Source organism: Triplophysa dalaica, unplaced genomic scaffold (assembly GCF_015846415.1).
Source record: "Triplophysa dalaica isolate WHDGS20190420 unplaced genomic scaffold, ASM1584641v1 Contig7, whole genome shotgun sequence".
NCBI classification, from domain to species: domain Eukaryota; kingdom Metazoa; phylum Chordata; class Actinopteri; order Cypriniformes; family Nemacheilidae; genus Triplophysa; species Triplophysa dalaica.
This window is the reverse complement of record NW_026622641.1, coordinates 46,213-62,503: the sequence shown is the minus strand read 5'-3', so window position 1 is coordinate 62,503 and position 16,291 is coordinate 46,213. Positions and strand designations below refer to the sequence as shown.

The 16,291-nt window shown below is 37.2% G+C and overlaps 1 protein-coding gene across 1 annotated transcript; it reads left to right on the top strand.

The window, feature by feature from the left end:
• Nucleotides 1–11,243: 11,243 nt before the first annotated feature.
• On the top strand, nucleotides 11,244–12,568 carry LOC130417006 (putative nuclease HARBI1). The gene is made up of 3 exons (XM_056742349.1): nucleotides 11,244–11,866; nucleotides 11,973–12,190; nucleotides 12,504–12,568. Exons 1-3 carry the CDS (start codon nucleotides 11,244–11,246, stop codon nucleotides 12,566–12,568), a joined length of 906 nt encoding a protein of 301 aa, XP_056598327.1.
• The last annotated feature ends 3,723 nt before the right edge of the window (nucleotides 12,569–16,291 follow it).

Here is a 16,291-nt window from a genome sequence, read left to right as displayed (position 1 = left end):
GCCTTTTTTACACTGACATGAACTAAGAACTAACTCACTGATTCAGATGACGTGCTTAAGCATAACTTAAACTCTTAAACTACAACTTTCACGAAAATAAAATACGTATTCTTCTCAAGCTTAGACCTGAATGGTGCATTTGTGTCCAGGTGTTTTATGCAAATAAAAGTGCATTTGAATTTGAGCCACATAGTGTAACATTCCTGTATGTCCCTAGTCTTAATTTTCCCCGTTTTTGCCCAAGGACCTTTCCCCACAATCCCTCATCATTGACTGTTTTAACATGTTCATCAATCCCTCTCTTAATGACATGAGTGACCGTTCTTATTAAAATATTTCCCTCCCTTGTTCTGAACGTGTCTACCCATTGCACCGCTGCCATTTTATTTTTTTATGTGTGAAGTTCCATCACCATGGCAAAAGTAGCAAAATTTACAAACTGTTCCGTTGTTTGCTGCACAGACCAACATAAAACAATGTCCCCAGCCTCATTGGAGCAATAGATTTATTTAGATTTCAATGGAAATCATCCACACTGAACGAAGCAAAACTGCAAAAAAAGACATTGTCTGTACCGCTATTTTTTAAGGTAGGCCGCAGGGACCTTTGCCAACTTTAAAGTAGATAAAATGTCACTGTGACATGTTTGTCTGTTCCCTATTAGAAAGAAATGTCTGTGGCTTGTAAACATGCGACGGGATTGTCCTGTTAAACATTTATTTGACTTAGAGACATAGCGATGCTTGATTGTCTTCACTTCAGAAAACTATGTGTATGGTGTGTAAACATATGACACGGTTCTCTATCCCGAATGCGGTATGACCAACAGGGACTGGAGGGGCTTTGCGAATGGCTCCGGGGGAAACAGGTGTGCTTTTCGAAAACAATGTGTTCGGTGTTCAAAGAGGAGACCTTGTTTCTCGTTCGCTTTATGTGACCCTAACCTTATTGTTTTGTCACTGGAAGCAGAGGCTCAAAGCTCTGTATGCGTTTTCTGCTGAAAAGGGGGTGGAGACAAGCAGCTCACTTGCACTTATAGAGACACACACACCAAAACAGCGCGTTTCCATCACATGCAAAAGTGGACATGTAGCGCATGTTATATTAAAATATCTGTAGTGTTTCTTTAGCTGAAATTTCACAGACACATGTGGACCCCTATGATTTATATAACATTCATGTTAAACTAGAAAAAAAAAAAAAAAATCACCCCTTAAACAACCATATATTCATTTGTAATGGGTTTTCTGTACTCACGCTCATATACTTGGTCCCTTTAACTGTATTTGATTTATGCTACCTTTGCTCCTGTTTGGTAAAGTCACGTTACTTATTGCTATAAGATAACGTGAAGTGTATAATATCATTGATGCATTCGCTGGACGAATTTAAACTCTATATTACTAATCAGAGACTGTAAAATATGTATTTAATAACGATTATTATACGTATTTTCCTTTGAGGTTAATTATTTCCTTGACGGAAATTGATGTTAAAAATTACTAATTTCATGGATGTGATCTGGATAGATTTAACATGCAGCTAAAAGAGCTTCAGTGGCTGTGGCTCTGGCATGCATCTAGGCGGTACAGACCAGTCCTGAAGCCTCCCCAGTGCTCTATCCCATAGTTTCCCCAGAATCCTGTCCCGAAATCTGCCCAGAGTTCCGTCAGAAAACATGCCCAGAGCCCGGCCTGAAGACTGCCCGGCACGAACATAAAGGTCGTCTGGCTTCCGACACCATCCAGAGCGGCCGGCGCACTCCAGGCTTTCGGTGCAGCACCCTTCAGGACGGCGCCCTACAGGCCTCCCTAGCAGTTGGCACCATCAGGCCTTCTGAGCTACCAGCACTATGGGGGATTCCTGGTGTCGGTGGCATCTTACTGGATATCCCTGTCTTGTCCCCTTTGTCCTACACAAGTCTCCAGGAGGCCCCCCTCCCCAGGGGAGTACTGTGACATTCCTGTCTGTCCCTAGTCTTGTTTTTCCTGTTTTTGCCCAAGGATATTACTTTTCCCACGATCCCTCATCATTGACTGTTTGCATCATTTCCTCATTAGTCCAACCCCATTATCTGTTTTCCCCTTGTTATCTGTTCCATTTAAGTTTTCCTCTTGGTTCAGCTATTTGTTTGGTATTAATGCAACGTAATGTTTTTTGTCATACCTTGTTGTATGAAAGTTCTTCTCATTGGATTACCTTGTTTTGTGGATTACCTTTTGTCCCTGACTGCATCCTTTTTTATATTGCACCTTTAATTTTTGTTTGGATTCATCCATCATCCTTGACATGTTACACATAGAGTGTAACCTTACATTCCAGCTCATAAGCGACAGCCAATCAGAGTAATTTCCCTGTTTGACAGGACTGCAACGGGATACCTGGTTTTGAAAGACCTAGGCTTTAACGTGGAGTGCTACATTGCCATTGAGATCTGCCATCAGCAAAATTGAAAATGTCAGAGCTGTGCAGACCATCACAAGGAAACATCTGGCAGAATGGGGGCCATTTGACCTCTTGATTGGAGGAAGCCCCTTTAATGATCTCTCTATGGTGAATCCGGCCAGAAAAGTCTTTTTGAAGGCATCAGTCGGCTGTTTTTCGAATACAACTGCATGTAAACAATGATGTGAACTTTTTCTCAAGGTTGCCTGGCTTTGAGTGGCAGCCAGGCAACACATATATTGCCACACAATGTTTGATTGTACCGGTTGAAGAAACATGAAAGAAAAACATTATTTTAATGTTTAAAAACAGTAAATTGTTACATTATTTATACCACCAGAGAAAAATCTTTGTGTGGGCGCTTTTTTAATATCTCCCCTTTTCAAGGCGCAAGTAAGTAAACTTTAGCAGTCTCAGTCACAGTCCTGTCAGACCCATGTCACTATCAAGCTTACCACTGTCTTTTCCCCCTGGGATTATTAAGGTATTTCTGATTCATTAGCAAGTCTACTGTTGTGTATTTTCACAACAGAGTTTTGACTTATATTCTGTGTGTACTTATTTTCTAGTATCACTCATTTAAATGGGAAGCTTTTTATATTTTGTATGTCATATTTTTGAATCGTTCTGTCATTGAATTCATCGTTTCATTGTTAACAAACAAACAAACCACATCCATCCCCGCACTTTTGAAAAGCTTGCTACACCCCTGAGTCAGATGAACATTTTAACCACAACTAGAAGCACCCTAGAGGTACAAAGTATGTCAGCCTTGCTTTTCATCAAGTGTGTTGGCCTTCCACTAAAAAAGTTCAAACCAGATGTTTTTGTCAAGTCTTTACTCCAAAGCCAAGATCTGAAAGCAAGAGACCGCCAAATATACGTGAAAAAAACATGATTATGAAAATCTTTGGAAGCTTCCATGAGATACTGTAGGGGAGAATGGGGTAGGAAGCATTGCAGTGAACTGATCAGTTATTCATTTACTTCCCCTTTTCTGTCTTTTGTTTGAGTTTTAGAAACTTCAGGTGGTGCCATGTATTTGTAGTATATGTTTTATTTTCAAGCTTTTGTAAATTATACATTTGTTTAATCCATTTGTTCTTGCACTTCATTTAAAATAGACTTGATTCATGTTCATTTACAATGCTTTGGGTGGTTTTGTTTCAACATTTGATAGATGAATTCCCAATAGATTTATATGTATCATGAGTATGAAGTTGCACTTGCACACAGTGGAAGATTTGTCCTCTATATTTACCCTAATTATGTAGGAGCAGGTAGTCACGTCAGCCTGGGGACCAACTCCAATTGTGCCTTGGTCAAGATCAATGACAGGAGTATCTGATATGTAATATATCAATAGCATGCATGTTGTTTTAGAGTAATATAATATAATATAATAATTTTCTTTGTGCTTATTTAAAAGGGTACACGGTTGGTCTCCCACCATATGCAGAACAAATGATCTGCCCTAAACATTATATCCAATCCACCATACCCCCTGATTTTTTGTTACAACTTCAGTACTGGTTACGGCTCCAAGCATATTGTATTGATTTGTCGAGAGTTCTGCATTTTCACTCCTGACACTGAAAATATCCATGACTGGGTCTGTTTTAGTGGTTTATCCAGCACTTCTGATAATAGTTGAAACACAGAATTACAATGGTTATACATTTTATGACACTTCCAAAACAAATGACCTTATGGTGCTGGTGATATACCACATCTTTCACATGAGTGGTCCACAGAAGAAAACATCCTAGAGAGCTTTAGTTCAGATAAATGAAGTCTGTGCAGGACTTTAAATTGTATTAATCCATGTCTAATACACAGAGAGGAGGAATGAACCTGTTCTTGTGCTCCCTCCCATCAGGTATATCTATTATTCTGCTTTAGTTCTCTGCAAGTATATCTTCTTAATTCTCAGAGTTTCTTCATTGAAAAAATGAACGGAGTGAACATTTGATCCAAATTTAAGAAACAGACTCATATATTAATATGTATTGGGATGTACAGAAATAGGAAAGTATACCTATGTGAGAAACTCATTTTGGGAAAACTTCAAAAGTGCAACTCTCATTGCTACCCCACTGTCCAGGTGTTTTGTGACACCACTGAAATCACATATTCTACAGTTTACTTTCTAAAGTTGTGAGTGTTCTGAGACAGAGGAGCAACTTATAAATTCTAGTTGAATAATGTGCTCTCAGAAGAACCAGACATGTGCTATGAGGTGTCCTTATAAAGCTTCAATCTAATAGTGTTTGTATGAGACACAGCTGCTCTCCAATGTCCAGTTTAATGAGTAAATTGATGTGTGATGTCATCAGTTCTTCCTTCACCAATGAGAACACATAAGATCTGATGATGATGATGAGCAGCAGCTGTACACAATCAAAAGCTCTTGTACTTCAGAACTTAAATACACTGACTCAACACTTAAATACACTGACTCAACACTTATATTCCCCTTCTAGTCATTATATAATCATATATAATCATATATAATATAATCTTGATATTGTTGATATTTACTGAATGAATATTTTACTTTGAACTTCAAAATTTGTTTCTCAATTGCAAGGGTTTCACAGACTGGGTCACATATGTGACCATGGACAATAAAACTAGTCTTATGGGTCAATGTTTTGAAATTGAGATTTTTACATAATCTGAAAGAAGAATAAATCTGATTTCTATGGATGTATGAGTTGTAAGAACAGAACAATATCTGGCTGAGAAGGTTTTTATATATTTAAAGTAGGAAATTTACAAATATCTTCATTGAAGATGATCTTTACTTAATATCCAAATGATTTTTGCCATAAAAGATCTATAATTTTACCCATTTAATGTATTTTTGTCTTCTACTAAAAATGTTCCTGTGCTACTTAAGACTAGTTTTGTGATCCAGGGTCACATATGTCCTATGACTACAGACATCATCTCTATGCTCTATATTTTTAGGCACCACAAAGACTCTATAACTCATCTATGACCCAGCTAACAGGGAACGTTCCCACAACTTTCACTAATGTTGTTATGACGGTATTTAAAGGTTAGGGGAAAACATTCTTAAAATAATGTTTATGGGACGTTTTTATAATGTTTTCAATGTATGAGTAATGTTCCTTTAATGTTAAGAAAAAATGTCTTAAGAACAACATTCTAGAAACGTTCTATGTTTATGTTATTTTTACTCAACGAATGCTCTTGTAAAGTTAAAGGAAAATGTTCTTAGAACAAAGTTCTTGTAACATAGTTTTGATGATTGACTTGATGAAGCTTTTCATAATATAAAGAGAAAACGTTCCAAGTTCAATCTTTTAAGAACGTTGTTTTGATGTTATTTGTAGGTGATAAATGTAGGTGATAGACATTGGTTAAAGAGTTGGACTTGTAACCCGAAAGTTGTGAGTCTTAGGACCCCCAGAAAATGTAATTGGGGGAGTGAATAAACACCACTCTCTCCACTCTCATTCCAACAACCAAAGGAGCCCTTGAGCAAGTGTGACTTCTGTGTTTAACGCAAGCACACACTGCAGTTTCTAGTTGGGGAGACTTAAAGCAGAGTGAAATGGGAAAATAATTTTTTTGTTAAATTAGAACAGCACTTCTATACACCACTGCGGTGTGCTTCAGTGTAAGGCATCTGGTAAATTTATAAATTTTCTCAGTTCCCCATTTCTCCCTGCTTTAAGTCTTGCAAATTGGAAACTGATGAGGGTTCTTCCTGTTTAACACGGAAGTAACGCGCTCACGCTCCGCGGGCACCACAGCAAAAATGGCTGCAAAAACTGTTTATAAACTCTCACTGCTGTGTGTGAGCACTTGGATGGGTGAAATGCAGAGCACAAATTCTGAGTATGGGAAACGTACTCGGCCAAGCGACACTTCTAAGAAAGAAATAACTACATATTTATTGTAGAAGATGTTGTTAGAAAATTTAAATGTCTACGATTAGTATTTCCAGTTGAGACCTCTATAGGATCTCTGTGTAACTCAAAAATTGACATTTGAGGCAACGTGTCCTATGCAGCAGCACCGTGTCCTGTCATCTTGTGCACCATGCTTTGTTCACAGTGTAACTTGTATATATGAATTTACAGTAATGCTGCTCTGATTACAAATGATTCAGACCTGTATAATTTTCTCCTATAGTAATATTTTAACTTAATGGACTAATGGTTGCTCTTGTATGCATCAGTGAGTGACAAAACACCTCTGCACATAACCTGGGACAAAAATATAGCACAATTATAGTTTTTCATGGCTCTAAATTATAAATGGAGGACAATTTATAGATGGGCCTGGAACAGAGTCTGTGTTTGTTGACAGTACTCTACTGTATATAGTACTCTACTCTCAGCCAGTCTTGTCTTTTTGTTCCAAGGTTACAGCAGGACGCAGTTCATGCCCAGACCTGATGGCAGAGCTGAGAATGGGAAGCGATGACCTGACAAGAGCTAAGAGGATAGAGCTGGATAAAGGACGCGGCAACTTGACACGATTTCTCTACAACACTTCAAATGCTATTAGATTGTTAATGATAATCTTAAATCTATAATTTACCTTATTTGTAAGTTTATTTATTTTTATTTAGCCTTGTTGTGCAAGCACTGTTGAGCTTGTGCAGAGGCAGCAGCTTTTGCCAGAGGGGAACTGGAATCCCCTGGTTGGGCCTGGGTTCTCCTGAGTTTTGGGTTACTCGCCTCCGTTTGCATATTGTTTTGCACTATTTGTCTGGCCGGTGGGGGTCTGCTTTAGAATTTAGACATAATTAATATTGCATATAAGAATTTATAGTCCGTTTAATATTTGACCTGTGGTTCTCTCTCCTATGTGTGCTTTCACTGTGCGTGTGTGCGTCTGTCAATGTGTGTAAGTATGAATTCATATTGTGTGGGTGGAGCATTTGTATGTCTTTTGTTGTTTTCACCTTTGTCTTGTTTTTACAGGTATATGCCTTCAGTTGTTTTTCTTGTATTCAATGTGTCTCATGTACAGCTGCTTTGTAACAATGAAAATATATATAGATAAATAAATTTGAGTTGAGTTGAGCAGTCTGGCTAGTGGTATTTTTATTACATTTATATTCACATTAATTAACATTTTTTATATATAAATCTTAGAAAATATTTTATTTACTTCATTAGAATTATTGATGGCATTTGATAAAATATTAGATTATTAATTGTGTAATCATATTTTAAGTGTCTATTAAGTAATCAATCAATCAATCAATCCATTATCCATCCATCCATACATCATGTGAAATCAGAAATATTATGAAGCTGATATTTTAAAATGTAAGATAGCTTTTTAAGAGTATGGTGCCCAAAACGGATCGCGCCTGCGCACAACAAACGTTTGTTCACTCCACATGGTGCTTCACTAGGTGAGTACAGAGCATGTTTTCTTATTTAGTCTTATCTTCATGCGTTTATTGTGATTATACTAAATTAAGATCCGACTGGATATTACATTACCTTATATTGATGTGTTTTGAAGTATATTTTACATTTAAATCTAGCATATGGGTAAGCCTATTTCAGCTAAAAACATACCAAAGTATATTTATATTTTTAAACCTTCCGAAAGTGCAGTAAAATAAGTAAATGTTTCTTATCGATTTCAGTCAATTCAATTCAATTCAAGTTTATTTATATAGCGCTTTTCACAATGTGTATTGTTTCAAAGCAGCTTTACAGGGGCAAACAGGAAAAACAGAAAAGTTAAAACACAGCACAGTGCATGGTATTTATACAACGAGTAAGATCATTCTAATAAATATCTAATTTCTAAATAAATGAATGAATGAATGCAGTCTCCCGGTGAGCAGGCCAACACTGCCCTGCTGTGGCGAGGAACCCAAACTCCAATGATTGATTAATGGAGAAAAAAACCTCGGGAGAAACCAGGCTCAACCGGGAGGGCCAGATCCCCTCTGACGTGTCATAGCTGCACTCAAACTGGTGACGTGATTTTAGTTTAGCATTTAATACCAAATATTGTAACTTCAGCATTATTAAGACAAATAGTCCGTCTTTGCTCTTGGTTGGGGATGTAGTGGTCTGAGCTGGGATGGTCCGATGGTCATATTTCTCTTGGCTGGTGGTGGAATTGCCTTAGATGGAGCTGGGATGGTCAGTCAGTCTGCAGCTGTAGCTGGCGTAATCTCAAATTGGGGATGGGCATCTGTCAGTCGTCTGGACACGGTGGAACTTCTTCCTACCTCGGGATGGGCATCCCGAGGCAGAGGCGGAAAGAGAATAAAGAGAATAATTAGCGTAGCTGCTGTTCATTAACTATGTATTAAGTGAAAGCTTGGCTGAAAAGATGTGTCTTTAATCTAGATTTAAATTGGGAGAGTGTGTCTGACCCTCGAATAGTATCAGGAAGGCTATTCCAGAGTTTAGGTGCTACGTATGAGAAAGCTCGTCCCCCTTTGGTGGATTTAGTTATTGTGAGTTTTATAAAAAGTCCTGAGTTTTGAGATCTTAGAGAGCGTGATGGGTGTAATGTGATAAAAGCTCGGTTAATTAAGTAGGTGCTAAACCATTTAAGTATTTGCAAGTAATTAAAGGAATTTTAAAATCAGTACGATACTTAATGGGTAGCCAGTGAAGCGATGATAAAACTGGGGTTATGTGATCGTATTTTCTTGACCTAGTAAGAACTCTGGCAGCTGCATTCTGAACTAACTGTAGTTTGTTTATCGATGATACAGGACAACCACTAAGTAGAGCATTACAATAGTCAAGTCTTGGGGTCACAAATGCATGAATAAGCTTTTCTGCGTCAGCAACACATAAAATATTTGTAATTTGGCAACATTTCTAAGGTGGAAGAAGGCTGTTTTTGTGATATTTGAGAAGTGATTTTTAAATGACAGGTTGTCATCTAATATAACGCCTAGGTCTTTAACTGTATTTGTTGGAAAAACAGTGCAGCTTTCAATTTTCAGGTTGTAATCTGAGGTATTCTGTTTATGTGCTTTTGGTGCTATAAGTAATATTTATGTTTTGCTAGAGTTTAAAAGGAGGAAATTACTAGTCATCAAATGTTTTGTTATGTCCTCGATGCCAGTTTAGATAGCTTGAAGGAATCATCTGGTCTTGATGAGATATATAGCTGAGTATCATCTGCATAACATTGGAAGCTAGTTCCATGTTTTCTAATAATGTTGCCAAGGTGCAGCGTGAATATGGAGAAAAGCAAGGGTCCTAAAACAGATCCCTGAGGTAATCCATAATTTACTTGCGTGAGATTTGACGATTTCCCATTTAAATGGACATATTGATATAAATTGACATCATAAGAATTACACACTGTCTTTCAGCCAATAGATGAGGGCTAATGTTAATGAATGCGGACCAGAGAAAATAAACTGCACAAGGCAAAAGTCTAACATAAATTATTATTAATGAGGCTGTGGGAAGAAGTGAACGAAAACACATTATATTTGCAAAAATATTCCGTTTATAGACAGGTTCATCATTATTAAATAGAAGTTTGATAGAATAGAAGTGTATTAACCTGTGTTTAAATGACAAGCATTTAAATGTTTAATTCTCTTCATGTCAGTGGGCTACAGGCTTTTAAAAACAGATTCCACTTCTCAGTTGACAGGTGACAGGAACTAGGAGAGGTGTGAATATCTCTTTTAATTTTTTTTGAAAGAGCAGAGTTTAGGATTAATGTCTTATCTGCAGGGTGACAAATAAACGTAAGACGCCACAATACCACAAAATGCAGGTACATTAAGCTAATGTACCTGAAGGCGCCCTGGAGCCTGCTCACACTCAAAGCCAGGCAACCTTGAGCTGTGAAGTTAACGTCATGGTTAACATGCTGTAGTTTTCGGAAAAACAGCCGACCGGTGCCTTCAAAAAGACCTTTTCTGCAGGATTCACCATGGACAGATCATTAAAGGGACTTCCTCCAATCAAGAGGTCAAATGTGCCCTACTACACCAGATGTTTCCTTGTGATGGTCCGCACGTCTTTGACATATTTAATTTTGCCGATGGCAGATCTCAGAGGTCTTTCAAAACCAGATATCCTGTTGCAATCCCGTCAAACAGGGAAAGGAATATGATTGGCTGCCACTTATAAACTGGAATGTAAGGATACACTCTCTGTAACATGTCATGGATGATGGACGAATCCACATGAAAATGAAAGGTGCCAAAGGTATGACAAAAAAACATTACTTGACATTAATACCAGACAAATAACTGAACCAAGAGAAGAACTTCAATATAACAGATAACAAGGTGAAAACAGGTGATGGGGATGAACTAATGAGGAACAGGTGAAAACAGTCAATGATGGGATCGTGGGAAAAGGTCCTTAGGGAAAACAAGACCAGGGACAGACATGAATGTCACACTATGTGGCTCAAATTCAAATGCACTTTTATTTGCAAAAAACTCATTAACACAAATGCTCCAATCAGGGCCCGTATCCCTAAAGAATTTTTGTGCAAAAAGTGGCTCCTAGCGGCCAAATTCTAAGAAAATTCTTAGAGTCATGATGTTTTCTTAGAATTTCCCCTAAAAGTGACACCAAAATCCCAGTTAATATAAAAGCTATTCCTCAAGATTCCTAGCGCTTAAAAGGGCTCCTAAGGCGAGATCTGCTAAGAGCAGGGAAGAGGACTTTTAGTGGCTTAGGAGTTCCCCTAAGCAGCTGCACAAAATGGCCAACAGAGGAGGCAGGAGAGATGTCCTGCAAACACTGGATGACAGATAATTATTGAGACGCTACAGATTGGATCGTGCAGGAATCATGTTTGTGGTGGACCTCCTTAGAGATGCAATTACATCACCAACTCGACGCCACAACGCTATTACACCGGAGAAGAAAGTAATCACAACCCTGAGGTATTTGGCAACAGGGAAAATGCAACAATGCAGCAGTGATGACTTGGGTCTGTCCCAATCCTCCGTCAGCAGAGTCATCACCCAAACACTGACAGCTTTGTCACAACCTAATATTGTGACACAATTTGTTTCATTCCCGCTGGATGCCCGCACTTTACACACACATAAAAGGGCATTTATGGACATTGCAGGATTCCCTGGCGTTGTGGGTGTAATTGATGGAACACATGTGAGAATAATTGCGCCATCAGAGGACGAGGCAGTCTTTGTTAACAGGAAGAATTTCCACAGCATCAATGTGCAAATAGTGTTCAATGCGGCCTGTAAGATTTTGGACATTGTGGCTAAATGGCCAGGCTCCACACATGATGCGAGAATACTCTCTGAGAGTGGCATCAGACAGCTTTTTGAGAGACGCTATGTGCCAGCTAATTGCCACTTGTTAGGGGACAGTGGCTACCCATGCAAACCATGGCTCCTTACACCTTACCTCAAGCCACACCAAGGGCCCCAATTAAACTATAACAGGTAAGCCAAACAATACAAAAATCATGGAATAAAATGCAACCAATATGTTAGAGCATCCAAGTGCAATATTTCCATAAAATAATTAAAGGTCTGTATTCTATTGTAGGGCCCACAAGACAACAAGAGCGGTGGTGGAGCGTGGCGTAGGCCAGCTTAAGAGGCGCTTTCATGTTCTCCACGGAGAGGTGCGGCTGAGGCCTGAAAAAGTCAGCAAAGTCATCATAGCCTGTGCAATATTACACAATATTTGCAAGGTTAGACAAATTGCAGAACCTCTGGAGGATGGCGATGAGGATGAGGATGAAGACAACGATGAGGATGGTGGTGAAGAAGATATTCACATTCCACAGGGGAACCTAGCCCAGAGTGGACTGCCTTACAGGGCAAACTTCACAAATGTACATTTCAGGCAGGCTGTAGCCCCATGTCATTTGAGAACTTGTGATGGTATTAAGAACTATCACAGTTTTACTGCACATCACCTGCAATTGTTAAATGCAAGACACAGAACACAATCTGTAAATGGTTTATTTTTTAGGTGTTCAATTTTAAGGCGGTAGTATTCCTCCTGAAGGGAAAGGACTTTTTTTTGTTGTTCAAACACATCAATTGTGAGTTGCAATCTTCTCTCCTGCAGGGATGCTGACGGAGCAGGTGCTTAAGATGGGAATGGTGTTTGATCCGCCGGGCTATCCTGAGTAGCAGCTGCAGATGGTTCAGGCGGCAATCTTGTCGGCAAACTTGATGGGCCCGGTTCTTGTGATGTCTCCATGCTACAGAAATACATAGGCCTAGTGTATTTATTGTTTTGATTAAATTAATTTAATACAATGAGCATGGATAACACATGAAATGGCTTCTTTGCTCATTATCACCAAAAGTTTCATCAAACTTGTAGGATCAACCAATCACGGCTTTTGAAATAATGACTCATACCTAGCAACGGGGTCAACCACACCTCCTCACTAAAATAGGATTTTCCATCCATTCCTTGCTCAGAGTTCACTGAAAATGTTCTGGAATCACTTCTAATCTAAAACTCCTGGCAAGGAATTTTTAGGTTAAGTTAGGAGCTCTCTGAGAGGATTCTCAGAATCTTTAGGGATACGGGCCCAGGTCTAAGCTTGAGAACGCCATAGTTTTTAGAGGGAAGACAAATGTTAAAGATCCACGGGTCGACATCCTTCCACCCCATCGTACATTAAAAAAAAACATCAAATTCATAAAGTCATTTATGTAGAAAGAAAAAATCCATTTATGACGAAACTAACATCAAAAAATGGAAAGCCATGAGGCCAACTTCAAGATTTTTTATGTGAATTCTTATCTTATCATGACAAACATTATATCTTTGTAAAGGTCTGAGACTCTAGAATACATATTTCATCACTGTTTCATAAAGTCTTTATGTAGAAAGAGTCAAATATCCATATATGACAAAACTGGGATCAAACAATGGAAAGCCATGAGGCCAACATCAAGATTTTTAATGTGAATTCTTACATTATCATGACAAACATTATATCTTTGGAAAGGTCTGAGACTCTAGAATACATATTTCATCACTGTTTCATAAAGTAATTTATGTAGAAAGAGTCAAAAATCCGTATATGACAGAACTATCATCAAACAATGGAAAGCCATAAGGCCAACATCAAGATTTTTAATGTGAATTCTTACATTATCATGACAAACATTATATCTTTGGAAAGGTCTGAGACTCTAGAATACATATTTCATCACTGTTTCATAAAGTCATTTATGTAGAAAGAGTCAAAAATCTGAGTATGACAAAACTAACATCAAACAATGGAAAGCCATGAGGCCAACTTCAATATTTTGCATGTGAATTCTTATCTTATCATAACAAACATTGTATCTTTGGAAAGGTCTGAGACTCTAGAATACATATTTCATCACTGTTTCATAAAGTCATTTATGTAGAAAGAGTCAAAAATCCATATATGACAAAACTGGGATCAAACAATGGAAAGCCATGAAGCCAACTTCAAGATTTTGCATGTGAATTCTTATCTTATCATAACAAACATTGTATCTTTGGAAAGGTCTGAGACTCTAGAATACATATTTCATCACTGTTTCATAAAGTCTTTATGTAGAAAGAGTCAAAAATCCATATATGACAAAACTGGGATCAAACAATGGAAAGCCATGAGGCCAACTTCAAGATTTTGCATGTCAATTCTTATCTTATCATAACAAACATTATATCTTTGGAAAGGTCTGAGACTCTAGAATACATATTTCATCACTGTTTCATAAAGTCATTTATGTAGAAAGAGTCAAAAATCTGTATATGACAAACTGGGATCAAACAATGGAAAGCCATGAGGCCAACTTCAAGATTTTGCATGTCAATTCTTATCTTATCATAACAAACATTATATCTTTGGAAAGGTCTGAGACTCTAGAATACATATTTCATCACTGTTTCATAAAGTAATTTATGTAGAAAGAGTCAAAAATCCATATATGACAAAACTGGGATCAAACAATGGAAAGCCATGAAGCCAACTTCAAGATTTTGTATGTGAATTCTTACATTATCATGACAAACATTATATCTTTGTAAAGGTCTGAGACTCTTGAATACATATTTCATCACTGTTTCATGAAGTCTTTTATGTAGAAAGAGTCAAAAATCCATATATGACAAAACTGGGATCAAACAATGGAAAGCCATGAGGCCAACATCAAGATTTTTAATGTGAATTCTTATCTTATCATGACAAACATTGTATCTTTGTAAAGGTCTGAGACTCTAGAATACATATTTCATCACTGTTTCATAAAGTCATTTATGTAGAAAGAGTCAAATATCCATATATGACAAAACTGGGATCAAACTATGGAAAGCCATGAGGCCAACTTTAAGATTTTGCATGTGAATTCTTATCTTATCATGACAAACATTATATCTTTGGAAAGGTCTGAGACTCTAGAATACATATTTCATCACTGTTTTATAAAGTCATTTATGTAGAAAGAGTCAAAAATCAGTATATGACATAACTATCATCAAACAATGGAAAGCCATGAGGCCAACTTCAAGATTTTGCATGTCAATTCTTATCTTATCATAACAAACATTATATCTTTGGAAAGGTCTGAGACTCTAGAATACATATTTCATCACTGTTTCATAAAGTCATTTATGTAGAAAGAGTCAAAAATCTGTATATGACAAAACTGGGATCAAACTATGGAAAGCCATGAGGCCAACTTCAAGATTTTGCATGTGAATTCTTATCTTATCATGACAAACATCTTATCTTTGGAAAGGTCTGATACTCTAGAATACATATTTCATCACTGTTTCATAAAGTAATTTATGTAGAAAGAGACAAAAATCTGAGTATGACAAAACTGGGATCAAACAATGGAAAGCCATGAAGCCAACTTCAAGATTTTGCATGTGAATTCTTATCTTATCATAACAAACATTGTATCTTTGGAAAGGTCTGAGACTCTAGAATACATATTTCATCACTGTTTCATAAAGTCTTTATGTAGAAAGAGTCAAAAATCCATATATGACAAAACTGGGATCAAACAATGGAAAGCCATGAGGCCAACTTCAAGATTTTGCATGTCAATTCTTATCTTATCATAACAAACATTATATCTTTGGAAAGGTCTGAGACTCTAGAATACATATTTCATCACTGTTTCATAAAGTCATTTATGTAGAAAGAGTCAAAAATCTGTATATGACAAACTGGGATCAAACAATGGAAAGCCATGAGGCCAACTTCAAGATTTTGCATGTCAATTCTTATCTTATCATAACAAACATTATATCTTTGGAAAGGTCTGAGACTCTAGAATACATATTTCATCACTGTTTCATAAAGTAATTTATGTAGAAAGAGTCAAAAATCCATATATGACAAAACTGGGATCAAACAATGGAAAGCCATGAAGCCAACTTCAAGATTTTGTATGTGAATTCTTACATTATCATGACAAACATTATATCTTTGTAAAGGTCTGAGACTCTTGAATACATATTTCATCACTGTTTCATGAAGTCTTTTATGTAGAAAGAGTCAAAAATCCATATATGACAAAACTGGGATCAAACAATGGAAAGCCATGAGGCCAACATCAAGATTTTTAATGTGAATTCTTATCTTATCATGACAAACATTGTATCTTTGTAAAGGTCTGAGACTCTAGAATACATATTTCATCACTGTTTCATAAAGTCATTTATGTAGAAAGAGTCAAATATCCATATATGACAAAACTGGGATCAAACTATGGAAAGCCATGAGGCCAACTTTAAGATTTTGCATGTGAATTCTTATCTTATCATGACAAACATTATATCTTTGGAAAGGTCTGAGACTCTAGAATACATATTTCATCACTGTTTTATAAAGTCATTTATGTAGAAAGAGT

Bases quoted from the DNA above. Each gene is read 5' to 3' on its own strand.
- LOC130417006 (XM_056742349.1), top strand. From the start codon at position 11,244: ATGTTTGTGGTGGACCTCCTTAGAGATGCAATTACATCACCAACTCGA. The intron at 11,867-11,972 runs GTAAGCCAAACA...ATTCTATTGTAG, and splicing joins CCCCAATTAAACTATAACAG to GGCCCACAAGACAACAAGAG. The intron at 12,191-12,503 runs GTGAAGAAGATA...TCTCTCCTGCAG, and splicing joins AGACAACGATGAGGATGGTG to GGATGCTGACGGAGCAGGTG.